We start from the raw sequence: 27,667 nt of genomic DNA, 5'->3' as shown, positions 1-27,667 counted from the left end.
GGCGCACGGCCTGCACCACCTCTCTGCAACGCAGCTCAGTGGCACTTCCTGTAAGCACCTGGTGGGCTACTTGGCCCCCAGGGTCCCTCAGGATTGAAGGGGAATTATTTCCCCAACCTAAAACGCGCCACAGGGTGTGTTTGCACACGTCACCTCAGGCCCCGTCCCCTCCCTTCACCAGTGTGTAAACGTGCCCCATGGCGCGTTTTAAGTTGGGAGATTAAGTCCCCTTGAATCCTGAGGGTCCCTAGGGTCAAACAAGCCCAATAGGTACCTCCAGTAAGTGCCACAGATCTGCGATGCAGACAGGTGTAAAAAGGGGCGTGGCCTCTGAACACCTCTCTGCAACGCAGCTCCCTGGCGCATACAGGAGGTGTCTGATGGGCTAGTTGGCCCGCAGGGACCCTCAAGATTGAAGAGGAACTAATTCCTCAACTTAAAACTCACCACAGGGCACGTTTGCACAATGGTGAAGGAAGGGGGCGGGGCCTGAGTTGACATGTCTGCAAACACGCCCTGTGGCGCGTTTTAAGTTGGGGAATTAATTCCTCTTCAATCCTGAGGTCCCCTGGGGGCCAACTAGCCCACTAGGTACCTCCAGTATGCGCCAGGGAGCTGCATTGCAGAGAGGTGTTCAGAGGCCACGGCACTTTTTGCAACACTCTGCAACGCAGCTCCATGGTGCTTACTGGAGGTTTCTGGTGGGCTAGTTGGCCCCCAGGGGACCTCAGGATTGAAGAGGAATTAATTCCCCAACTTAAAACGCACCACAGGGCGTGTGTGCACACATATCACCTCAGGCCCCGCCCCCTACCTTCACCACTGTGCAAACGCGCCCGTGGCGCGTTTTAAGTTGGGGGATTAAGTCCCTTTGAATCCTGAGGGTCCCTGGGGTCCAACTATAACGTGCCAGAAACCTATGGTTTTTCCAGTGAATTTCAAAGATTTTTTAAATGAAAATTTGTAAGTCTAATGTACCTCAATCCTATGTTTTTTTAATTTTATTTAGAGATATATAGAGATTTTAAAAAATTGTGAATTTTTAGTTAGGAAAACTATATTCATTCGTTTTAAATATTATACAAAAGTCGCGCACCCTACACGATGGCTGCGCGCGTTCTGGTAGCCATTTTGAAAAGTCGCGCTGAGGTCACGACTTCGGTGTAATTTTTTAAGGTATTAAATATCTTTAAATTAATTATAAATAAAAGTTTTCCTTTTAACTGTTTTTCTAAATTTATTAATAAAAGTATTTTTAAAGTATTATTTTCAATATAATTTCGATTAAAAATGTTTTGATTATTATAGGATTCGGAGGTTAGGAGGGATGGCCATTTTGCTCGATCTATTTTGCAAGTTTTTTTGGTCTGGACAGGTGGACACCCTCCTCCGGGTGAGGTACAGCTTGAGGATTCTATTCAAAAGGTGAGCAATCAACAGGCAGATGTATCCATCAGAAGAGCAAGTTACTTACCTTCGGTAATGCTTTTTCTGGTGGATACAGTATCTGCCTGTGGATTCCTCACTGTCCCACCCGCCTCCCCATTGTCCATCTGTTTCTATCAAAAAGATGCTTTTACTGTTTGGCATGAATGTTTTTAATATGTCTTAATCATGCTTATGTTTTAATAGTGAAAAATGCTTGATCTATTGCTATTTCTTTATTGGTTATGCGTGTGTGTGTGTGTTTGTATGTGTGTGTGTGTGTGTGTGTGTGTGTGTGTATATGTGTATATATATATATATATATATATATATAGGTGGGGCGCTCCGCTCAGCTCCTACCCTGAAAGTCTCGGGGGGGGATTCGTGAAGCGGGGGCTAAGAAAAAAGGGGGGTCCCAAAATGCGTTTTCCCCATGCATTTTTCCATAGGGACCTTTAGTCCAAGGTACAGCCCGAACGGCTGAACAGAATTACGCGCACGGTGAAAAACCTGAAAAAAAATATATATTAATAAATACATAACTTAGCATTTAAAAAACCGTACAAATTCACTTAAAAAACCATAGGTTTCACACACGTTATAGTTAGGAATTAGCATTTAAAAAACCTTGCAAATTCACTTAAAAAACCATAGGTTTCACACATGTTATAGTTAGCTGGACATTTCGCTCGTAAAAAAACCAATGAATTTCCCCCGTTATAGTTAGTGCAGGCAACTATAACTCATGCGACCGCAATCCTCTGCTGATGACGTCAGATATTACATCACTGATGACATATGTGTCTTTCTGAAAAATAAATATTTGTAATATATGTATAGCTAAAGATTAATGGAAGAAGACATGGGTAAATAAGTGTCTAAATACAGTGATGTAACCTATGGTTTTTTAAGTGAATATATATATATATATTCACTTAAAAAACCATAGGTTTCACACATGTTATAGTTAGCTGGACATTTCTCTCGTAAAAAAACCAATGAAATTCCCCCGTTATAGTTAGTGCAGGCACCTATAACTCACGCGACCGCAATCCTCTGCTGATGACGTCAGATATTACATCACTGTATATAGACACTTATTTACCCATGTCTTCTTCCATTAATCTTTAGCTATACATATATTACAAATATTTATTTTTCAGAAAGACACATATGTCATCAGTGATGTAATATCTGACGTCATCAGCAGAGGATTGCGGTCGCGTGAGTTATAGTTGCCTGCACTAACTATAACGGGGGAAATTCATTGGTTTTTTACGAGAGAAATGTCCAGCTAACTATAACATGTGTGAAACCTATGGTTTTTTAAGTGAATTTGCAAGGTTTTTTAAATGCTAATTCCTAACTATAACGTGTTTGAAACCTATGGTTTTTTAAGTGAATTTGTACGCTTTTTTAAATGCTAATTTATTTATGTATTATTATTTTTTTTATATATTTGTTTTACAATAAACTACGTATTAAAAATTTATTATTATTTTTTTTTTGGTTTTCACCGTGCGCGCACGGTGCGCGCACCCCCGCGATTTGAAAAAAAAATAAAAAAAAATGTTTTGCCTTCGGGGTCCTTCAGGGACCCCCTGACAAAGGCTAGGGGGTCTCTACCCTGCCCCCTTTTCACGTTCGCCACCTTCCTTTTTCACTCTCGCACTGAAAACAAACAATGGCGGCCGACACTTCCTGATATCGACCGATTCGAACGTTGACTAACATGTAACCACCAATCAGAATTACGCTCGCGCACGTTAGGGTGCTCGCACGGTGCGCGCACCCTGCGCGCGTATAGATATTGATATGCTTTTAAATGCTATTTTCTCAGGAAATACTGAACAGATTTACACCAGACCTGCAAAAGGCACTTCCTTGACCTTATGGCTACCTCTCTGCCAAATTTCAAGTAATTCTGTTCAGCCATTCGGGCTGTAGCTGTGTCTAAAGGTCCTATGGAAAAATGCATGGGGAAAACGCGTTTTGGGACCCCCCTTTTTTCTCGGCCCCCGCTTGACGAATCACCCCGAGACTTTCAGGGTAGGAGCTGAACGGAGCGCCCCATTAGTTTTGAAAATTTCGCGAGGATTCGTCAACCGGCGCCAAAGTTATTCAAAATAGAATTTTGAGATTTCCTATGGAAACACGGTCCTAACTATAACTATCTACTTGCGACCGCCAGTAGATAATATATACTATTTATACATGTGAAAATGAGTCAGTCCACCTGTTTACCTCGGTAGCACGGAAAAAATGGGTGGAACTGACGTCCGCATGCCGACGAGGTCCTCTTATGGCTCCTATGACGTCATACGGTGTCGCGAGCTGAGCCGTGTTATTATGACATCGTCGTCGTCGACATGGGAGAGCTAGGCAAGAATTTCCATGGAATGCTGGCACAGGGGAAATTCACCTAAGTGTTCAGGGCAGTCCTTTGGGAGCAACTGTTTATGTTGCCACTCCAGAAACCGAAACCAGTGATCCGAGGGCAGAGGCCCTGCAGATGACAAGCACCACTACCAACAGAAAAAGGTAACGAGGGCACTGAATAACTCAGGATCTTTTTTTTGTATCTGGCAGGAACAACAAAGTTAAAATGCCCTAATTCCAAAATGTAGAATTAGTGCTATAACGGTCTTCAAGAGGACCTGCGATGGATGCCGCTTCTGCCTTCCGTGACATGGGTCACGCTGTATGGTCATACTGCGGTGGGACGCACACTCGTTGACCTCTCATGGCACTGCTCCACGCTTCGGGGACAACTCTTTCCATTAGCTGTGTTTTCTGATGACGTGTCGCGCCGGCCCCGTCTTAACAGCAGAACCCCTTTAGATCCAAACAGACTCTTCCACTCTCTCACCGGAAGTGAAACCAGGCCACGCGGACACTTTCACAATACAACAGCATGGAATTCACTTTTCGGTAACAAAAACGTGTTCCTTCCTCCTAATTTATCAAATAAACTACTCACTGAAGAACTGGGGCCAGCTTCGATCGGTTAACAGCCGCTACGACTTTTTCACTTCGCGATACCATTACAGCGCATGCATTACCACGCATGCGTTGTACATCGCGAAGTCATTACTACGCATTTTTTTAGAACGCATGGTCATTTACCACGCATGCCTTTACAACATATTGTGTTTTAAAGGTATGTATGGTAAATGACCATGAGTTCTAAAAAAATGTAGACGATCCACGTCGTAAGGAAACAGAGGCTGTGCGGTTGCCTCACAACATGCACCGCCCCTCAGAGACGACATGAAAGCAGGAACCACAAGGAGAGAGGAACCACAAGGAGTGAGAGATAAGGGGGATTGGGCATGTGGTGGTGGTTACTTTTCTAGGGTTTAAGGTAGTGCAGTGGTGTTTGGGTAGTGTAGGGGTTGTGCTGAGGGTAGTGTTTTAGGGTGTAGGGTAGTGCAGTGGTGTTTGTAGTGTAGGGGGTCATGCTGGGGGTAGTGTTAGGGCTTAGGGTAGTGCAGTGGTGTTTGGTTAGTGGAGGGGGTTGTGCTGGGGAAGTGTTTTAGGGTTTAGGGTAGTGCAGCGGTGTTGGTGTAGTTAGGGGGTCGTGCTGGGAGTAGTGTTTTAGGGTTTAGGGTAGTGCAGTGGTGTTTGGGTAGTGTAGGGGGTCGTGCTGAGGGTAGATTTAGGGTTTAGGGTAGTGCAGTGGTGTTTGGGTAGTGAAGTGGGTCGTGCTGGGGGTAGATTTAGGGTTGAGGGTAGTACAGTGGTGTTTGGGTAGTGTAGGGGGTCGTGCTGGAGGTAGATGTAGGGTTTAGGGTAGTGCAGTGGTGTTTGGGTAGTGTAGGGAGTCGTGCTGGAGTTAGTGGTTTAGGGTAGTGCAGTGGTGTTTGGGTAGTGTAGGGTGTCGTGCTGGGGATAGTGTTTTAGGGTTTAGGGTAGTGCAGTGGTGTTTGGGTAGTGTAGGGGGTCGGGCTCGGGGTAGTGGTTTAGGGTAGTGCAGTGGTGTTTGGGTAGTGTAGGGCGTACTGCTGGGGGTAGTGTTTTAGGGTAGTGCAGTGGTGTTTGGGTAGTGTAGGGGGTCGTGCTGGGGGTAGTGGTTTAGGGTTTAAGGTAGTGCAGTGTTGTTTGTGTAGTGTAGGGGGTCGTGGGGGGTAGCGTTGTAGGGTTTATGGTAGTGTAGTGGTCTTTGGGTAGTGTAGGGGGTCATGCAGGGGGTGGTGTTTTAGGGTAGTGCAGTGGTGTTTGGGTAGTGTATGGGGTCGTGCTGGGGGTGGTGTTTTAGGGTTTAGGGCAGTGCATTGGTGTTCGGATAGTGTAGGGGGTTGTGTGGGGGGGTTGTGTTTTAGGGTTTAGGGCAGTGCAGTGGTGTTCGGGCAGTGTAGGGGACGTGCTGGGGCTGGTGTTTCAGGGTTTAAGGAAGTGCAGTGGTGTTCCGGCAGTGTAGGGGGTCGTGCGGGGTGGTGTTTCAGGGTTTAGGGAAGTGCAGTGGTGTTCGGGCAGTGTAGGGGGTCGTGCGGGGGTGGTGTTTCAGGGTTTAGTGCAGTGCAGTGGTGTTCAGGCAGTATAGTGGGTCGTGCGGGGTGGTGTTTCAGGGTTTAGGGCAGTACAGTGGTGTTCGGGCAGGGGGTGGTGTTTCAGGGTTTAGGGCTGTGCAGTGGTGTTCGGGCAGTGTAGGGGGTCGTGTTGGGGATGGTGTTTCAGGGTTTAGGGCAGAACATTGGTGTTCGGGTAGTGAAGGGGGTCGTGCTGGGGGTGGTGTTTCAGGGTTTAGGTTAGTGCTGTGGTGTTCGGGCAGTGTAGGGGGTCGTGCGGGGGGTGGTGTTTCAGGGTTTAGGGCAGTGCAGTGGTGTGCACGTTCTGTTGTGTGTTTCCTGTGTGCCCTGCCAAAATCATCATGTTGGTTATTTCTAGGCAGGGTCCAGAACTAGCAGGTCCAGTATATATGATGTCAAGATGCCACTAGTAGCGAATGATTTAGGGTAGATTTATTAGCTGCTAAGCGTAAATGGGGACCAACATTACTCAGAATCTTTGCCATATAAGTCTTAATGAGGGCCATATATATGTGCGTTTTCGATTTTATATTGTTGGAAACCATCTGCTCGGGACTGGAATAACTTCATGATACTCCCACAAAGATGAAATTCATTTAATTTTAAATGTTTTTGTACTGGCACATACAGAGGTACAAGTATACATGCAGTTAAAGAATACAGGGTCCATATGACATTGCATTTATATCGCATGGAATTTCCACATCTGTGACCATCTAATAAGATTAATGAACTAATGACCTTTGTAATAGTATTCATGACCTACTCTGAGGGGCCTATTCAATGCTTTTTGGAGAGCGTAGAGTAGCAGTACTCCTGCCGCACACCTTTACATACTCTTCCGCGCCTTTGTAGATTGCTGGCTTAACATCTGAAATGTGAATGAAACTGGAATTCTCTGAGCACATCCTGTAGATGTGTTACACATAGAAAGGGTTTGTGCCCTCTTTGCAGTTTTACTAATGGAGAGTTGGATGTTTCGAGGCGGAGTCAGAGCTATGGAAGAGAGCATGTAAAAGAGTACTCCTTCCAATACTCCTGAGTGCCTCAGTTAATCAGCTCCTGGCAGTATTTCCAAGTAATAAATGTGAGGTGTAACCAGTATCATACAGGATCAACTGCACGCATAAAGTAATTATTGCGTGAAGCAAATGTTGATTTTTCTTTTTTAAGAGGTTTTTGGATAATGTAGATGCATGGGTTGTTTTTCAGAAAACCCTTTCTACCCACTTGGGAAGACTGCAGGAGGAGCTGGAGAAGCTGCAGACATGGGAAGCTGAACAGAGGAGGGCAGCAGCGGATCTGGAGGTGAGAGGAGGCTGCCTGTCTGTGGGAAGAGTCTGAGGGTAAAGGGCTCAGAGGCAAGGGGTGCCTGGAGGTGAGAAGAGGCTGCCTGTCTGTGGGGACAGTGGAGGGCTCAGGGACAGGGGGTGCCTGGAGGTGAGAGGAGGCTGCTTGTCTGTGGGAACAGTGGAGGGCTCAGGGACAGGGGGTGACTGGAGGTGAGAGGAGGCTGCCCGTCTGTGAGGACAGTGGAGGGCTTAGAGGCAGGGGGTGAGAGGAGGCTGCCTGTCTGTGGGAAGTGTGGGAGGGTGGAGGGCTCAGGGACAGGGGGTGCCTGGAGGTGAGAGGAGGCTGTCTGTCTGTGGGAAGAGTGTGAGGGTGAAGGGCTCAGAGGCAGGGGGCGAGAGGAGGCTGCCTGTCTGTGGGAAGAGTCTGAGGGTAAAGGGCTCAGAGGCAAGGGGTGCCTGGAGGTGAGAGGAGGCTGGCTGTCTGTGGGAAGAGTGTGAGGGTGGAGGGCTCAGAGACAGGGGGTGAGAGGAGGCTGCCTGTTTGTGGGTAGAGTGTGAGGGTAAAGGGCTCAGAGGCAGGGGGTGCCTGGAGGTGAGAGGAGGCTGCCTGTCTGTGGGGACAGTGGAGGGCTCAGAGGCAGGGGGTGCCTGGAGGTGAGAGGAGGCTGCCCGTCTGTGGGGACAGTGGAGGGTTCGGAGGCAGGGGGTGAGAGGAGGTTGCCTGTCTGTGGGAAGAGTGTGAGGGTGGAGGGGTCAGGGGCAGGGGGTGCCTGGAGGTGAGAGGAGGCTGCCTGTCTGTGGGGACAGTGGAGGGCTCAGGGACAGGGGGTGCTTGGAGGGGAGAGGAGGCTGCCTGTCTGTGGGGACAGTGGAGGGCTCAGGGACAGGGGGTGCCTGGAGGTGAGAGGAGGCTGCCCGTCTGTGGAGACAGTGGAGGGCTCAGAGGCAGGGGGTGAGAGGAGGCTGCCTGTCTGTGGGAAGAGTGTGAGGGTGGAGGGCTCGGGGGCAGGGGGTGCCTGGAGGTGAGTGGAGGCTGCCTGTCTGTGGGGACAGTGAAGGGCTCAGAGGCAGGGGGTGCCTGGAGGTGAGAGGAGGCTGCCCGTCTGTGGGGACAGTGGAGGGCTCAGAGGCAGGGGGTGAGAGGAGGCTGCCTGTCTGTGGGAAGAGTATGAGGGTGGAGGGCTCAGGGGCAGGGGGTGCCTGGAGGTGAGAGGAGGCTGTCTGTCTGTGGGGACAGTGGAGGGCTCAGGGACAGGGGGTGCCTTGAGGTGAGAGGAGGCTGCCCGTCTGTGGGGACAGTGGAGGGCTCAGAGGTATGGAGTGACTAACATTCACAGCTGGAAATCGGACACAAGTGTTCACTGAACATTCACAAGACCCTGGGGAGTGAGACTTGCATTATATGGAAAACTCAAAGGTTTGCAAGAAAAGACTAATATGTTAGTGTGCAAATTTAGAGACCATTTCCATGGAAAATGTGCCATCTGCAACTAATAATGTGCTACCACACTATGCTTTGTTTAAAAAAAAAAATGTTTTATTTAAACCTTGTAGAGTGTTACATCAACTCTAATCGATACACAATGTATTGGCTGGATACCGCCTGGACTCACAGCGGGTCCTTGAGGCATAAGTAATGTCACAACTAGAGAAATGATACATTATAGGCACTTGATAACGTACAATAGGAATATATACATTCATGAAACGTATTGAAATCCCAAGAACACATTAAACTTTAGCCCTAAATATGCAGAAGCAGCCGGATTGCAATACTATTTGAGATGCAGCAGATCTAATTATCATCGTTTCCTTCGGGTTATCCGGTTTCCTTTCCCACAAGATATTGTGGATATAGCCCCCAAAAACCTTTTGGCCAATTCTGAGGGGGTAACAGCTCATTGTAAATTTCTCACTGCGTGTTACAATATAACATATCTTTGGACCAATCCTTTATAGCCCAGCTTAATGCTATTCTGCACTTGGCTATTAGTAGACCCATCGCTACCAAACTTCTGACCTCCTTATTTAGATGTTTGGTATAACCCAACAAGGCATGTAGCGGATCTAGCGTTAGCGAGAGCCCTGTGACCTCATTTAGTGTGCGGATTACCTTATCCTAAAACTACTCAACCTTGGGGCAAAGCCAAGCGACGTGCATGAACCCAGCCTCACCCTCTCTGCAGCGATAGCAAGATGCCGAGTCACGCCGGCCATATCGATACAGTCTCTCAGGCATGTAATAGACCTTTTTCAGGAATTTAAAATGGATAAGGCGGTGTTTTCCGTTTTAGTGAAATGTTTTTAGTCATTCCACAATACTGCCAGGTGTTATCATCTATAAGTGTACCTAGATCGCCTTGCCACTCTAGTCTGGCTTTAATAGAACACAGCCTCCCAGTTTCATGAGTCAAGTTATAAATAGTGGCCACCGTCTTAGAGGGGGAAGTGGAATGTAGAAGGAAAGTGAGAGACTGTAACTCTGGGGGTTTCTGCATGTCGTCTCCAAGCAGCTCATGCAGAGCATGTCTAACCCTATAGAAGTGATATTGTGTAAGTGGTGTGAGGTCATGCCCTTCGGCCTCAATGTCAGCCCATTTGCGAACTCCTCCATCTAAACATAAATCTCCCGTCTTATTAATTCTGAGTGTCGTTTGAGCTTGTATTACTTCCTTTTCTCTGCTAACTGAGCCAGTGACACCATTCCAATGGGTACATGAGTGTGCCTGATTCTCGGTTTAATAAATCCTGCCAAGTGTGTACTGTAGAGCTTATAGAGTCCATTGTGCCGGTTCCCCTAATGGGGGCCTGAAACAGCTTTTGCGGGAGAGTGTATGGGTCAGCTGTCACCCCTTCAAATTGCAGGTGCGGAACGTTTTGTGGGCCGTTAATCCAATAATGCGCATGGGAGCACTGCACAGTTCTGTAATATAATTCTAGGTCTGGCGCGTTGAGGCTGCCTATGGAATAAGGCAATGTAAGTATGTTCCATTTAACTCTGGGTTGCTTCCCAGCCCAGGTAGGCTTTATCAATATTAAGCAGAGGACTTTAAGCATGGGCTTCGGAAGTATTATTGGAATGTTTTGAAACCGGAATAAAAATCTAGGCAGAACTATCATTTTCTTAAGGGAGATGCGGCTTATCAATGATAATGGGAGACAAATCCTTCTATTCACATCATCATCAAACCTGTAGATAGCCTTCCTATAATTCTCGTTGAGCACTTGTTCCAAATCTGTGTGCACCAGATGAGAGGACCATTGCGATGGGAAATCCAGCTCAGTAGGTGTCATGGAAGGGGTCACGGGGAAAAATAATGGATTTAGCCCAGTTGACTTTGAGGCCTGATGTGGCACTAAATCGCATTACCTCGGTAACAACGAGGGGAGATTCGTTCTCGGCTCTCGTATGTATACAAGCATATCATATGCAGATAGAATGAGATTGTTACTAGGAAAGCAAATTCCTCTGTGTCCATGGTATTCTCTTCATGCACACACCAATGGCTCTGCCACAATGGCATATAGTAGCGGGGAGAGCGGGCAACCTTGCTGAGTACAGTTTATCACAAAGTAGGGAGAAAAAAGGCAACCCTACTAGCCTCCCGAAAAGACCTAAATAACCACACAAGAAGTGGGTTGCCTAATACAGAGTCTGAACCCTGTTTGGGATCAGAAGCTACCTGCTACTGGTCGCATCGGACCCTTCAAAACAAGGAGGCCATCCTTGATGGAAGAGGATGTCTCACACACTTTATCGTGTCAGGCTTCATCATAGGCCTCCCCTCCCCACACTGGTAAGATGGTGCTGCCAGGGCGGATTCCACCTCCGCGAAGACTTGTCGATGAGAGGGAGCTCTTACATAAAACTTGCAGGGTAAGGTTGGGATCCAGATCAATTAAAAATACCTTAAGATTCCTCGGTTGTCACCTTTATTAGTAAGGACCTTAGGTACACTCAAAACAAAAACCGTTATGGACCCTCAGAGTATGATGACTCTGGTCCATCATTCAAATTACCAACATGTTTCTGCCCATATTGTAAAGCCTAATTGTTCTGGGGCATTCATCAGGGTATTAATGGATCCCTATCTATATATTTGTGGGTGTCAACAGCTATTTTACATAGTACAGTGAAGAGGTTCACCTAAATATAAGCCCAAGTGTATTCTGCCTTGGAACCTAATGTCCGAGCACCTACTGACCTCCACGCCTTGTGTACCGGCGGCAATGAGTGGAGAGCAGTAGGTGCTCACGAGTGGTGTCCCTTCTGATGAATGTGTGATTACGAAGGGCCCACCCCACCCTTGACCGATTCTCTGGTATCTCCTAAAATATAGGGTGATTGACAAAGAACGGGCATAGTTTCCCAGGCAGGATACTGGCCATATGCCAAATGACCTTGGGCCATGCTCCACGAGGAGCAGTCCAGCCAGACCTGCCAGGCTCCCCTTTGAACTGGAGCCCAAGTGACCCCAGACTGGTTTCTGCATGTTTGGCCCTCATCAGCTGGAGCCCCATTAATCAGTAGGCAAAGGCCAAAGACCTTACGAACCCATCCCATGGAGTGTTCAACTGACAAAGATCTGACTGGGAGAAAGTGTGATGGCTATGTCCAGACATAGGTCTCGTGCTCACTGTGTGATAACATCACTGGTTTAGATAGAGTTTCTCACTGGGTGCATGAGTGCAGTGAAGAAAAAAACCAATGTAAGGGAATGTGGCCTGAGCAATTGCTATTGTCTGAGACTTTTGAAAGCTTTGCACATTTTGTTGTTTAAATGTGATGGTATAGGCGCAGAGGAAAGCCCAAATGTAGGTCCAATGATCGCTTAGTCATAGGTTCCAAGTTGCCATTTAACTATGAACCCCAAAAGGGGTTCCACTTCTTCCAATACTGAGGGGACTTGGCATGGGGCTGGAATTGTCCAATTGGAGTAAAACCAACACAGATTTCCACATGGTTGCCCCCGACTCAAGTTGTTAAGTGAGCAACAAATGGTGGAGTGGAATGCTGCCAGTGACTGAGGCTTCAGTAAGCATCACACCCATCACCTTTTGTTGTTTTTAAGATAATTGCTAATATGGAGACATACCTACTAACATCAGTGTGCTCACACTGATCAACAGCCACCCATGCGAATGGGTCAGCAGACGGGCACCATTCACTAAGATCCTGCTTGAACTCATCCACATGAACCTTCTGACGTACACTCACCCATGAACAGGACTGACAGGTGTGCTGAAAAAATGCCAGTGGCACGTATTGTTTTACGCCACTCTAGAGCCACCTCAAAGTGGCTGCGTGCAGGTGACATGGTGGTGGAAAGTAGGGAACAAAAGAGAGGCAATGTGGTAGGAGCTTTATGGGGGGAAAATAAACTTTATTTTCTGAAAATGGAGTGGTAGTTGGCAGCTGACCTTAGGCCTCTCATTGGGGGACGCAGGATAAAAGGAGGAGCAAAATACGATGGGAAGTATAAATCATGGGTGAGGACAAACCGAGTGAGCAATCGGGTCTCATGAAGAGACTGGTATGGTTGATCTTTAGAAGGATGCTAGAGCATGTCAGTAAAGTAAGGAAAAATGTGCCAGCAAATGACACACATGGACAGTCAACAAACCTGCACACTTACAGTATGGTCTGTAACTAAAGTATGGCCGATCAGCACAAGCAAGCAAGGCTAGAGGGGCCGGGGTACAACCGGGCCGAAGAAAGGTTCGGAAGGATGTCTGGACGCATGTTCTTTGATGTCATCACTTTTGAGGTAGAGGAAAGTTTAGCCTCCATGCCTCATCAATCCATGGTATCTTCTTAGAGAGATCCCTTCTACTGTGTGTAGGAGTTCTATAGTCTGAATGTCTGTTCAAGTACTGTCCTCCCTGGAATAATCCTGTGAAAGGAGCAATGAAGTGCTGTCAGCTTGGCCACTCCATTCTTTGCCTCCGCGTTATAAACATTCTGAAAAAGCACTAGAATTTAGTGCCTTCTTTCCTTTAATAGTGACACATGGCACACGCAGATTTAAAAGATCTCTCCTTCTAAGTTTTTGTTAACTAATTGTATTGATTTTGAGAGTAGTATAGACAATGATGCAATCATTACATTATGATAATGGGGTCAGGCGTAAATCACGTATTCCCAGTGGGTCAGTAAATCGTAGACAGCATTGAGTGTTACGACAGGAGGCATTGGTTCATCTTTACATAATCAAAAATCAACTTGTGTAACAAGGTCAACTGGCAGGTCACAATCCTTACAAATTGTCATGGTCTGTGCACCAACGCTACAGTATCCACTCGGAACCGGCTGAAACTAGCTATGGGGACGCGGTGCAGGTATACATCAGGCGAGACGCATTGTCCTACCACTGGAACGGACATGGCCCGGGGGGTGTATCCGTAACGAGACTCAATGAAATACAGTGCAGGCCCAAGGGCCACGATAATGGAGAAGGAAATGGGGGAGGAGGGAGGGAGTGAGAATAGGGCATACCAGGAAGGAGGGCGTCCTACCACTTCATAGCAAAGGCTCTCTTAGCTATGAGTGGGCCAAGTCTATAAATCGATCCGTGGCACCTCCTGTGCCTGTACAGCCCCAGCAAACATGCCTCCATTTTACACAAGTCCTACCTGTCCCGTGACCGCTGTCAGGGCGTCCATAACCGCCCTCCACAGCAATTGTGCTTCTGGACACTCTCAGAACATGTGTGCCATGTCGGCTTCGCTGGAACCACATTTGGGGCACAATGACAAACTTCTGTATAGTTTTTGCAAACACGCTGGCGTGAGGTATGCTCTATTTAAATGTTATGTTGGATGCATTGGAATTTTGCGTTGCAGGAACCTTTACACACGTATACAAGCGCCCTGTCCCATTCCTTCTTTGCCAGTGCATGACCAGTGTCCGCTCCCAGTGTTGCCTTGTGGAGTGCAACAGGTCCTGTGGTGCAGAAGCCATCACATGTGTGAACCATGTGATGAGGCACCAACCGCCATCCATCACATGTATCGCATGTAGCAGGGGGTGCATATCTGGTTCTGGGTCCTTGAGGTGCCCATTCCGCTGCAGTCTGTCCAGCAGAGTTCGATGCACTAGAAAATGACCTAGGGGTAGACTATGGTCTATGGGAAGCTGTTCGAAGGGCATGAGGGCAGCATTCTGAAATAGGGCACCTAGGTTATCTACCCCCTCTGACTCCCAGAGCTCTATCCTCTCTCCCAAAGAGCTCTATAAAGGGGCGTATGGAGCCAATACGGATCTCCGGTGTGTATGGCGTCCGGATCAGGGTCACTTGGAGGCCTCTAGTATAGTTGGTGTATGCTATGGTCAGAAGCTTATTAGAGTGTGAGTAGAGTTTGCCCGATGGTAACAACAACTCGTGGATCGCTTGGGTGGTGCGATCCAACATGGGTAGGCCCAATTCAGCCAGATGCCATCCTGCCAGTCAACGAGACGGCCATTGCAATTTGGCTGATAAGTAATAATGCTCAAAATTAGGAGCTCCTCAGCCCCGCTTGGCAAACGCCAGCTGGAGCTTCTGTCGGGTGACACAACAACGTCCCTTGTGCCAGAGAAAGGTCCCCAGCATACTGTGAAAAGTATGGAAGGTAGAACTTTGTATATGGACCAGTAAATTGTGAAAGTTGTAAAGGAGTTGGGGAGCAGTACCGTCTTGGAAAGGGAGACCCGTCCCTGCACCGTAAGTGGCAGTGTACTCCAAATAGCCAGTTGTGGTCTCGGGGAAGCGATAGCCCTAGTGAGGTTAGTGTCTGTCAAGTTTCGAATATTGTGATATGTACAATTTACTGATGTGGTCCCACCGTTAGGTGTTGCAGTGAGCAGGTTGAGCTCAGAGGAAACAGGCAAGTCTCGGCCCAATTCACTCCCAAACCCAAGGCATTACGGAATTTCACAAGTGCTAATTCAATGCCTCCAAGTCCACGTCTGACATCCTGTATGTGGATAAGGACACCCCCCCCCCCACCAAATCACACCGTAGCCGTTGGGCCAATGGTTCCACTGCCAGAGCAAACAAAAGGGGTGACAGCAGGCATCCGTGGCACATTCCTTGTCTGATCTCAAATGAGGCTGAAAGTAGCTGGCCCATCTTTTATACAGACCCCGGCTGTGGGGGCTGTATAAAATAAAAGAATGAGGTGAAGCAAGCAGACTGGGAGTCCAAACCGCGAAAGCGCCATAAACATATATTCCCAGTCCACTGTGTCTAAAGCGTGTTCCAGATCTACCACTACACAAGCGGCAAAGGGCCAGTGGGATGGAGCCAGCTCCAACACTCTATGCAGTCTGTGTATATTAAGGGTGTTTGAGCGATTAGGAATGAAGCCGTTATGATCGGCATGTACCAGTAGAGGCATATATTCCAGAAGGCAGCCTGCTATGACTTTTCTGAGTATCTTATAGTCCGTGGCCAACATGGAGCAGTAGGATGGCACCTCAAGTGAGCATTTGTCAGATTTCAGCAGCGATATGAGGGATTCTCGGAGCGCCGGAGGCAGTCTCCCCTTGTCTAAGGCCTCCCGGTATACCTCCAATAGCTTGGGGACCAGGATGCGCTCAGACGCTTTATAAAGCTCATTTGAAGGCCATCCAGTTCAGGAGTTTTGCATGTGGCTAAATCAATCGGAGGTTCTTGTAGAGCGCGGCTTGTCACCCTGGTGGGTTCTCCAGGCACTGGGTAATGGTGCGGGCCTTGTTGAGAGAGGTGGTGGTGGAAGAGCCAACTCTGGAGCTGTTTCCTGAAGTCCTTCAGGGATAGGGTGATGTGGATGGGGAGGCCGTTTCAGGATTTTGCGGCGAGGAAGAATAAGGAGCGACTTCTGCAATGGATGCAGGGTATGTGGGCCAAGGCGAGGGTGGAGGAGCAAAGCTCTCTGGTCGATTTGAGGAAAGTCAGGCGGCTGTTGATGTAAGCGGGTCCGGTTCTGTCGAGGCCTTTGTAGGCATGCGTGAGGAGCTTGAACAGACATCTCTTCTGGACTGGGTCCCAGTGGAGGGCTCTGAGGTGCGGGTGATGCTGGATCTTATGGGGAGGTTGAGGATGAGTCTAGCTGCCGAGTTTTGGATGGTTTGGAGGCGGTTCAGGGGCTGTTGGGTGGTTCAGGCGTAGAGTGCATTGCTGTAGTCAAGTCGTCTGGGGATGAGAGCTAGAAGCAGACAGAGGTGACAGCTTTGATCTGTTGCTTCATGGTGAGGTGGGAGTCTTGGATAATTGTGAAGTTGCGTGCGTAGTCGGTAGGGGTGGGTGCGGGGCCGTTTACGGAGGGTCAACAGTTGTCATCCCAGGAGGAGGGCTTGTTTCCGAAGATGATGACCTTTGTTTTGTCTGAGTTGAGTTTCAGGCAGTTGGTCCTCATCCAGGTGGCAACGTCAGTCATGGTGGTTTGGAAGTTGGTTCCTGGGGTGTCTGCATCTTCCGTGAGGGATAGGATGAGCTGGGTATCGTAGGGTAGGAGAGGATGTTGAGTCTGTGAGTGTCAGCGATATTTGCCCGAGGTGTCATGTAGGTGTTGAAGAGGGTGCGGCTGAGTAAGGTGCCCTGGGGACGGCGCATAGGATTTCCTTGGGTGCAGAGGAGAAGGGTGAAAGGTGGAAGACTAAGCCTCTTATGGATGCTCGGAGCTCCTGCTCCATAAGTGTCAGCTGTAGGTCCTCTCGGGCTACTTGGTCAATGGTGGGCAACATGAGGGCCTCGAAGATGGCCTGTATGTGGGCCAACTGATAGGTGAAGGGTGTATAATGCTTTAGTGTATGACGTGAATGGGGCATGTATGCCCATCTGACTAGTGACGGTACAAGGCGGGGATTGACGGATTATAGTGATCGGTTCGGGCGAGTTCACACTGCAAAGCAACCAGGCCAACAGACGGCCAGCCTTGTCTCCCTCAGCATGCATCTTGGCCTGAAAGTCTCTGAAATCAAAACTTTGCTGCAGAGCCACCAGCTGGGCATTCCGCTCCCTAGCATCTGCAAGGGTGTGACTACCCAAGGGAATCTCACGAGAGTCCTGGTTCTAAGGCACCCAGGGATACCTCTAATGATGTTAGCTCACTGGGAATGGCTGCCCGTATTGCCATCACTGATTTAATAGTGTCTACATCTACTTCCAGTGCCTCCCACTCTATGGGTCTTGCCGTTGCAGTGCCCCAATTCTCTTTCATGTAGCAGACTGGTCTCGGAATACACAGTCCTCCAGTACGGCTGGTTGCAAGCACCAAGTGGGGACGGGCGGGCAGGGGGGCCCTAAAATTAGATGCACCAAAAGGGGGTTGTGATTGGAAAAGGTCCGACCAAGATATTCTCCAGTTATTATCTGCATGTGAATGGCTAAGTGGCAAAGAATACTGTCTAGTCTAACATGTAAGTCATGAGGTGAGGAATAACAAGAGTATTCTCTCATGTAAAGATTCAATGTAGGACAGCTATATAAAACGGATCAGTGTGCGAGCCACTGTGCCAGTCCAGCTGCGGACGTCATCATAGGAAACGTCTGCAGCAGGGAGTGGTAACGATCAAGATCAGGGTCTATTACGCTGTTAAAACCTCCGCCAATAAGCCATGGGATGTGCTCCCACTTTTCGAGAAGAACAGTGAGGCAGACAAGAAAGGCTTGTTGCGCTACATTTGGTGCATAGATGCTGCACAATAGGAGCGGACGGCCGTCAAGCTGACCCTCCACAAAAACAAAACACCCTTCAGGGGTTTGAAGGGGTCCTCTGGGCTAATCCAGACTCGTGCCCCACGGGCACACCCAGAGTATGTGGTGCTGTAGCATTGACCCCGCTATTTTTTTGTAGTCTGACATCTTCACCCCGCCACGTGCGTCTCCTGCAAGAATGCAATGCGAGTGGTGCGTCTGCGTAAATATTGCTGGATCTGATGTTGCTTATGCGCTGTCCCCATTCCATAGACATTCCAAGTGAATACGTTTAAGTTTGTCATAATGTAGTAATAAGGTGAGGCCTGTAGACAACCCTGTGCCTATAAGAAATATGGTATGTGACCTACAAAAGCAACATAATCCCCAAACCGTGAACAAATAGAACCATGATGTGGGAACTCCCTTAGTTGAACCTAGGAGGGTCCCCAACTAGAAGAAAGTGAAATACTGAAGGAGGGGAGTGGCCAGCAATAGGAGCCAACTCTCAAGCTCCAGGTATTGAGGAGAGTAAACTAGGGAACACCAGAGAAACCCGCTCCTTTAGGCCGCCCGGCCAAGTACTCTACCAACATATTGCCAAGACTGAGTTACGTGCCAGTATTATTGTAAGGATTAGGGCTCCCACTAGGGGGATCGCTAGCACATCTGTAGTACAGAAAATGGGGGGTCAGATCACTAAATTTGCAGTTTATGGGGTGACATTTGGTAATACAGTTGGGGTGGTGCTAGCCGGTGAAGCAATTGCACCAGTTAGACTGTGAGTTACTGGGGGGGAGGGGAGCGGCGCTCCGAAGCCAAATGTGTCACATCTCATAATGTGTGCAGTTGGTGGTCACGTGCTTGTGCCCCCTCTGCACATGACCTCACCTTCCTCCGGTCCCGCCATCGCCCTGTGCGCTGTTTCCTCTCCATACCAGGCTGCTGAGTCGGGGTGGCAGGGGTACATGTCTCAAAGAGATGCTGTTCTACCCAGTCCCAGGCGTCCGCGGGTTCCATGAAAAAATAGCTGGTCTGGTTAACTATTATAATAAGGTATAATAGGGAGTATGTGAGGCCCACCTCCAGCATTTATTTCTTGACACCCAAGAAGGATGCCTCTGGTGCTGCACCATCAAGGTATAGTCTGGGAAAAGAAAGATACAGACATTTTCGTACTTGGGCCAATGTCAGGATAGTTTCCGTATCCCTTAAGTTCAATGCGTGGATCACCACCGGTCTGGTGGACGATCCTGGAGGCAGTTGCTTTGCACGGACCCTGTGCGCTCGCTCCACCTGGTACTGTGGGGAAAGGGCCTTTGGACCACCACCTGTGCAATCCCCTGCTCCAAGAAGTATACTGGCTCACGGCCTTCCACCCCTTCAGGGAATCCTACAACTCAAAGGTTATTGTGGCGAGAGTGTCCCTCAGTCCTCTGCCCTGCAGTTCCTGCACCTTATCCACCAGGGAGTGAAATTGGTCCTCAAGGTCTGTGACATTTGGTTGCAGCTCATCAAGGGCACTCTCCGTCTGAGTGACTCACCTGTCAGCGTCTCTTGATCCTCCCGCAGCAAGTACACGTTGAGTGCCACTGAATCTATCCTGTTGCACAGGTCTTGTTGTGTTTCTGCTTTGGCCACCAGGATTTTTTCAAATTTCTCATTCGAGTGATGGGTCACCTCCCCCGTGCCGCTGTAATTCCAGGGAGCTTGCGCCCTGGTGACCCAGCAAATGTGTCCTAGGACCCCTGCGCATTCCCATATCTCACTTCAGGTATGTCAATTGGGCTTGATAGACCTGGGCGGCGCAGGAGGGAAATGATGATCAGCTATATCTTTCTCCACTCGAGTGGCACTGCACAGCACTAACTCATGGGGACCATAGTACGCGGTAAGGCCCCTGCCCCCAGGGCGACACCCACTGTCCAGATGCAGTCCAGGGTAAAAGGTCAGTATGCAGCAGAGAAAAGAGGGAATGAATTCTGCATTTTGCCCCGCCTACACCATCAGCAACACAACAGACTGCCTACGGGGTGCACACCAATTTTCCTCAACATTGGGGCCTGTCACACCACTCTGCAGCACCAGGGGGGACAAGTGGAGCGAGAGAGAGGGACACGAGCAGTCTGCCGCAACCACCACTGCACGGCAAAGCGTCCCCGGTCTTTGCTCCCATGAAGTGGTGGTGCTTTTATACACAATGGTAGTCCACCACGGCCCGTTGTAATGCCAGGCGGTCAAGGGGGGGCGGCACTTTGGAGCATACGGCGAGCCACAGCAGTCTCAGGGCTGTCACAAAATACCCAGGGCCCCTGCAGGCATACCACACCACACTGGTCCCGCAGCGGGGGTATTTCAGTGGCGATAAGAGAATAGATGGCACCAGATAGTGGGTCGCAACACAGTGCAGTCTCGGCTTGCTTCAGCCATCTTGCCATGGTCTACCATCACTCCTTCTACTTTATATTTTAAATTGATGGGCAGATTCTCAAGGGCAGTTATTAGTCTCCATTCCTAGGTTACACCCTGGGTGGGCACAGGGCTCTCAATTGTGTGAATACGCAAAGCTTACCAGAAGTACATCAGAAAAACTGCCCCAGTCTGAGGTTTCCACACATACTGTGGGAAAATATTTATGAATTTGGCACTTTCATTGTATATTTCCACATGAAAAAATCTGCAGCACCAGTGGAAAGGCACTGTCTAATTTATTTCTGCTCCATGAAGACATTAATCCACGTGGAGAAATCACTTCCCCCTACACCCCAACTATTTTAGGAGTGTTTCTTCCGACAATAGAAAAGGATTTACTCCTGCTCCAAACAGGAATACATTCCTGACCTTTTCTGCTGTGCGAATTGGTCAGAAATTAATTTGTGATTATACTCAAAGATAAAGGTTTGGTTTTGGGCACCAACTTAAAGGGCATACCCACCTTAGAAATCCCACTTCATACCCACAGGAGTAGATTTACTCACAGGAAAATATCAACAATCTTTGTAAAATGGCTCTTAGAATCCAGTTCTGTAGTTATCATTTGTAAGTCATTGTTATAAAATCTGTTGGGTAATTGACGCAAAGGAAGACTTCAACCCAGGATTTACTCATTTGTAAATTATAGCTAAGGGCCTCATTACGATGTCGGTCAGAAACTAAATCACCCGACTCCTTGTTTGATTCAATTCCGACTGATTTGCAGGCTGACCGATTCGTAACTGATGCATATGGACATGGGGTTCCCCCATGGATCGTGCCTGGGCATCACTTTGTTTAACATCTATATTAGCTCTAATCATGAGAACCTGCGGTGTAGAGACAGTGTCCTATGCATAGGACATGCAACTACTGTTTTCCTTTGGTCCTGATCCTGACAAGGTGAAGAGTAAATTCACAAACTGCATGATGGGAGTCTCTGACTGGATGAGTAACAACTGTCTCCAATTACACAGTGACAAGACCAAGATCATGCATTTTGGTAAGGTCACTGTGAGGGTGGGGGTTGGCCCCGTGATTACAATGAGAGACGCTAAACCGTAATGAGGGTTGTGGTTCTTTAATGTTCAAGCCCAATACAGTTCATAAGTGGAACTAGGTCTCGCTCTCCTCTTCTCATGATACGGAAGTCGTCTGTCTCTCTTTCCCTGGAGTGCCTGGTCTGACGGTGTTGCTCCGACAGGCATAAAAGGGAAGAGAGACCGAATTTTAGTCTTTCTGTTCTCGGGGTCGGATAGGGATTGAGGGGGGAAAGGGAAGTGAGAGGTCACCAGGGTCCGTCACCAACAAAACGCTGCTGGGAACAGGGAGGCAGTGAGTGTACAGATCACCCCAAGCAGCCCAAAGAACAACCCCGTGACCTCCCCGATACAACCCGCTAGCTCACTCCCCGTGGTGTAAGTAAGCCCAGGATACGGCCCGCACCTTTCCCAGCCACGCTCCTCCGGGCGCGTGGCGGGGCGAGATGCCGTGTAGTTGGCCTCCTGGCACTCCGGCTCCCTCGTTGCTGGAACTTCCTTCTCCTCCGCGTCTGCTCCCCACGACACGACCTTCGTCCAAGATCTCGCTCTCCGTTTCCTTCCCTGCTCGCTCTCCGGCTCCTTCTCCTCCGTGGGCTTTCGCGCTGTTCTCCTCGCTGGCTTCCTCCTTACGGGGACTCGTCGCAGCGGATTGGTGCGCTGGGGGTGACGTCAGAGGGGGTGTCCCTGCCTCCGAGGCGAGCCAGGCCGCATTAAAGGGGCCGCCCGCGTCCTGCAGATGGGGTGGAAAGGCATAGTCACCGAGGGTCCATTCCTTTCCCTCCTCCTCTCCTGAGACTTTGCGACAGTCACCGTGATATGGTCAGCCTGTTGGTGGCCTGCATATGTTAGTACGGCTCCTACACCTAAGAAGGTAGTTAAAAAATCTTGGCATGAGGCTGGATCAGGCCATCTCCATGAAAGAGCAAGTCAGCTTCACCTGCGGCACATGTTTTGCTACCTTCATAAAAAATAAAAAGAAGCCCTGCCTTCCTGACACCACTAGGAAGACTCTGGTCTAGACTGTTACCAGTTGCCTGAACTATGGGTACACCTTGCTGACCTCAGTAAATGATACCCTGCTGTCAAAACTGCAGGTGGTCCAGAATATCGCCACTTGACTGATCTATAAACTTCCATCGCACTCGCCTTCGTCTCCGATCATTCGAAAGCTTCATTGGTTGCCTATTAGCAAGTGTGTCATCTTTAAACTTTGCTGTTTGACACATACAGCTCTCTTTAAGTCATGGCCAGATTATCTGTCATCCCTGTTAAATTCTTCTCTTCCTTGTATATGTTTGAGATCATCGGACAAGGCGTTTCTGGTGATTCCTCTCATCGCACCTGAAGATATGGGGGCACATCGTTTTCCTACACTGTCCCCTACCTTTTGAAGAAAAAAACCTTTTGGCCTTTTCTCTTGCCCTGACTTCCCTTCCTTTGAATAGGAGCTTAAGACTTGGCTATTTTAGATTTTCTCCTTCTCCGCTTGAGCAGCGCGAGATGCTCCTTCAAGAGTGATTTGCATACAATACCAAGTGACTAAATAAAGAAATAAATAAATAAATAAATAATTTTAATTGACAGGCGTCTGGCTCTGAGGCTACAAGAAGTGATGTTCTGATTCTACTGATCCTCAACAGTTTAACCAGGAGATGGGTCCAAAGAGTATTCCAACCCTTAGTTAAAGGTGATCACTATCCCTTCATATCGGGCCGTGATGACTGGCAGTTGATGGCAGGTTCATGGGCACAGGGCTTTTTACCTGTGTCGCTGGAGGGGAGCGGTCACCTGGCCTCTTGCACTTTAAAGTCCATGCAGCTGTAGAAAGGTGAAAAGTCTGGTCCTTTTACTCTATAAAAGTTTTTGTACCAATAGCCTGCCAAAGTTTAGAGGTATGCCTTCAACTACCCCAGGAACAGAATGGCTCCTGTACCCCCCTAGTTAGTGGCATAATTGCGAGCAGTGCCTTGTTACTGGAAGTATCAATCCTTCAAGAGCTCGGTTTAATCTGGCCTTCCGTTTCTGTTTCGGGAATTTATGCACAGTCGACAGGAGTGTTATTTTCCATCTACAGACTTGAAGCCAGAGGTCATTAAAACGTACTGTAATCGTTAACAGCCCTATCCATTGGTTGGTGTTTAATTGCTCCTCTTTGCTGTTAGCCTGCTTTTAATTTATCTCCTATAGTGACTGCGTCGAAGAACATGGCACTTTTGTACTGGGTGCTCCTGGAAGCCAGCCTCTATACTGTCACTCCCAAATCTGGTCAGACAATCTAAGAATGACTCTGGGGTGGACGGAGGAGTTTATTCAGAATGACAGAGGGGGATAGTAATACAGGGAGCAGCAAAATCCACAATACATTTTAAGCCCATTCAAGCCAACAGGGTTAGTTGTTGTGTGCACCTTTAGCAGTGGAATCAGTTTGCGTCTTCATCTATCAGACTTTAGCGAGCCGGCCTCTCAGGAAAGATTTATTTGAACATTTGCATAGCACCTCCGGTGCCAGAGAGCTATATGGACACTAAGGTTCTGATTTAGAGTTTGGCGAATGGGTTACAGATATCCTGCCCGCCGTATTCAATAGGATATAAGGGACTTGTAATACGACAGATTCGATCAGACCCTAAATCAGTTAGGAATCCTCCCCTCTGCCTGTAGTTGTAGATCCTTTATGATTGCCTATAGCTCCTTAAATCACAGATGGAATAAACAGGATTTTAAACTTGTCATGGGAGGCACGTAGTGAGTGAACGGTAGGTATAGAGGTCAGTCTTTGCAAGGCTAGTGCTGTGTTGTAGCTGAAACTGATTGATTGTACATGGTGGCGGCTGCAGGACATTTGTTGTAGTTGAGATGAAAACCAGTTTGTAGTTTCATGTGAAAAAACACAATTATTGTGTGTTTTGGTTAAAGGGAGATTTCAAGGATCAGACCGAGATGATCCGGAGAACATTTGAGCTTCTAAAGCAGTTTCTGGACAAGGAAGAGCAACAACTTCTGAGCAAGCTGGAGAAGAAACACCAGCAGCATATGAAAAAGATTCAAGGAAACGTGACTGAACTGGAGCAATCAATCCACAGGGACCTGATCAAAGAGATAGAGGAGAAATGTCAGCAGGAGGATGTGCATCTGCTGAAGGTGAGAGGTTTTAGACACTCCTCAGTTCCACCTGAGGGCCATGTCGGGAAGGATTGTCTCTAAACATGGTGGGTGAGCAGAGTCAGGTGAAATAATTCAGTCACAGGGATTGAGATCCGAGACTTGTTTTAACCTAAGCCTTTTCTAAACCCTTCTTTTAGGTGAAGTGGGAAGGGGGACAGTTTTATTGTTTAAGTTCCTATGCTTTGACTTGCCCTTGACTTGGGAGGTTGACTCAATATATGTGAATGGATATCATTCTTTTTATACTCCTGCAATATCGTCACCTGCAGGTCAGGCAAAGGGTGGGTTACTGACCATTCTCTCTAACGATTTTCCTTTTAAGGTGAAGCTATTTCTTAATACGTTCGCCTTTTACTACGTTATTTTGATAGAATACTCTGTGGATTCTTGTTGGCTTCTTATTGATTTCTATAACAATAATTTTGGAATTAACCAGGCAGAGGTGCTGGCCCCATTAGAAAGAGATATTCATGTTGTGCAAGCAAAATGCCACAAACCGTGTAATATAATTTGGCTTGGGGACTTTAATGCCCATCCCTGTGACCAGAGAATGCTCTGGTGTGTGGAGTCCATGATGTTGAGGGGGAGAGTGTCCTTCACTTTAAACATACAGTGTACGGTAATGCTTCAAACAGACTGTTATCTACTAATGATCTTGGGCCCGATTCGCAGAACTAACTTAAGACAAAATCCTAAACTTACTACCATTTTCGTATTCACAGAAGGCACTTACTCATTTTGGTATTCACAGAAGACACTTACTCACTTCGGTATTCACAGAAGTTAGGAGTTCTAACTTTAGGACTCCTAAATGCCTTCTGTGAATACCGAAAGTCTTAAAATTAGGATTTTTCTAAGTTTAGGAGTCCTAACTTTAGGCCCCTAACTTCACTACTACTAAATTGAGAAAAATCCTAATTTTAAGACTTTCGGTATTCATAGAAGGCATTTAGAAGTCCTAAAGTTAGGAGTCCTAACTATACTACTACTAAACTGAGAAAAATACTAATTTTAAGACTTTCGGTATTCACAGAAGGCATTTAGGAGTCCTAAAGTTAGGACTCCTAACTTTTGTGAATACCGAAATGAGTAAGTGCCTTCTGTGAATACCAAAATGGTAGTAAGTTTAGGATTTTATCTTAAGTTAGTTCTGTGAATCGGGCCCCTTGTATTTCTAAACGCCTCTGAAGCTTTAAATGGTCAGTTAGGAGCTACCTTTTTAAATCATTTTGTTTCTTCTATGCTTGATTATGCTTTGGTCTCAGATTCAGTAAGAGGGCTTTTTACTTGTTTTAAGATTGATTTTTACTCTTATAGTGATCTTGCTGCATTAACTTTTCTTGTTGCCACTTCAAAGAAAAATGAGTCTGTTTTCAATCTCCTGGTAAACAAGAAAGAATGGCAATGCTCTGAAATGGGAAAGAGTGGACCCTAAAAGGTTTTTGGCCAATTTACTTGCTAAACGTTCTGGGGAGATAATGCACTGTTTAAAACCAGCTTTACCTTTACGGTTTCGGCCTTTGAGCTCATACTATCTGATGGTAAAAATGTTTTTACCTGTATTATACGTAACGATCAACAGAAAAAAAGTAGCTGGTTTGATGATGAATGCGAAAAATCTCTAAAAAAAAAAAAACCTTGACACAGCCTTGAAGTGCAATCCCCACAATCCACCATTAATCAGGTCCTTCGCCAAGTTTATAAGACAGCAAGGACTACTACATTGAAAACCCTAAAGGAAGAATGGTGGGAAAATCTTCAGAAGGACGCTATATTAAAAAGCCCACAGATGTTTTGGTCACTGATTAATGCACCGTTTTTGAAAGATCAGCAGGCAGTGACCACAGACACTCATGTTGATCAGGTGGAATGGGTGTCCCACTTTGAAGGCTTATTTGGAGCTGATGAGACCTTACCCACCCAGTCTTGCCCCGAAATCCCAGGAGTGGCAGGGGGCGCTCTTAGTTTCAGACTAGAAGAAGTGAAGTAGGCTTTAAATCAGTGTAAACGGGCAAAAGCACCAGGACCGGACGTAGTACCCATTGATCTGTTTTTGGAGAACCAAGATTTGTGGGTCCCGCTTTTAACAAATGTTTTTAATAAAATTGCCCAAACATGTGCCCCTCCATCGTGGAAAACAACAGTAATTGTCCCTATTTATAAGAAGGGAGATAGGAACTATAGACCTATCTCACTGATAGATTCGATTGCTAAGTTAATGGGTCGTCTCCTTTTAAATAGGTTGGAGGAATGGGCCTTGGATAAGAATATTATAATCCCGTGTCAGTTTGGTTTTAGAAGAGGGAAAGGCACTGTATATCAGTGCCTGAATCTGAGCCTAATTGTAGCGAAATATACTGTAGCTAAAAAAGGCCACCTCTATCTTGCCTTCATGGATCTGTCCGCAGCCTTTGACTGGATGGCACAGTCTAGGCTGTGGCAGATCATGTGGGCAATGGGGATTGACCTGAATATTATTAACATCATTCGTGACTTATATTCAGGTGCTTCTGCCTGTGTCCGATGTGGAAGGGGTGGTGAATGTGCCAGACATTTTAAAATCATGAGAGGTGTTAGGCAGGGGTGCGTTCTCTCCCGCCTTCCTATTCACACTTTACACCAATAATGTAGAAGCTGCTCTGATGGAATCCACTCCAGATGTCCCTTATATAAACTCCAAACCCATACTACTTTATGCGGATGACGCAGTACTTTTAGGACGTACTAGTAATGCACTGCGTCACTTAGTGTTGATTACATGCAACACATGAACTCCCTGGATATGAAAGTTAATTATTCCAAGTCCTTTATCCTTGTTGCTGGATCGAAACTGCAGAAACAACCCCATATTATCACTGACTCTTTTAATTATTTAGGGATCATGTTTGATAGACAAATTAACTGGCAAAACATGATTGTAAATAGAACGATCCAGATGGAAAAGAATATTGGGGCTTTAATTAAGTTTATTAAAAAAAACAGTTTAAGACTTCTAGATGTAATAAAAAGATGGTGTCTGCTGCCACTTATGGAGCGGCCGTCTGGGGAGTCAGAGAATGTACAAAACTTCAATCAATTGAAGA

At 47.4% G+C, this 27,667-nt stretch overlaps 1 protein-coding gene across 2 annotated transcripts in view; it reads left to right on the top strand.

The window, feature by feature from the left end:
• Positions 1 to 27,667, top strand: part of LOC146869559 (E3 ubiquitin-protein ligase TRIM39-like) — a 185,518-nt gene that overhangs the window by 44,716 nt on the left and 113,135 nt on the right. The window contains exons 2-3 of one of the 2 annotated variants that reach the window (XM_085606149.1): positions 7,167 to 7,262; positions 24,336 to 24,560. In XM_085606149.1, coding sequence (XP_085462275.1) covers positions 7,167 to 7,262; positions 24,336 to 24,560 — 321 coding nt within the window. The remainder of the gene's footprint in view (positions 1 to 7,166; positions 7,263 to 24,335; positions 24,561 to 27,667) is intronic. The other variant, XM_085606158.1, reaches the window with a different exon arrangement.

Source organism: Triturus cristatus, chromosome 1_1 (genome assembly GCF_964204655.1).
Source record: "Triturus cristatus chromosome 1_1, aTriCri1.1, whole genome shotgun sequence".
NCBI lineage: Eukaryota > Metazoa > Chordata > Amphibia > Caudata > Salamandridae > Triturus > Triturus cristatus.
This window is presented reverse-complemented; position numbering and strand designations above follow the sequence as displayed.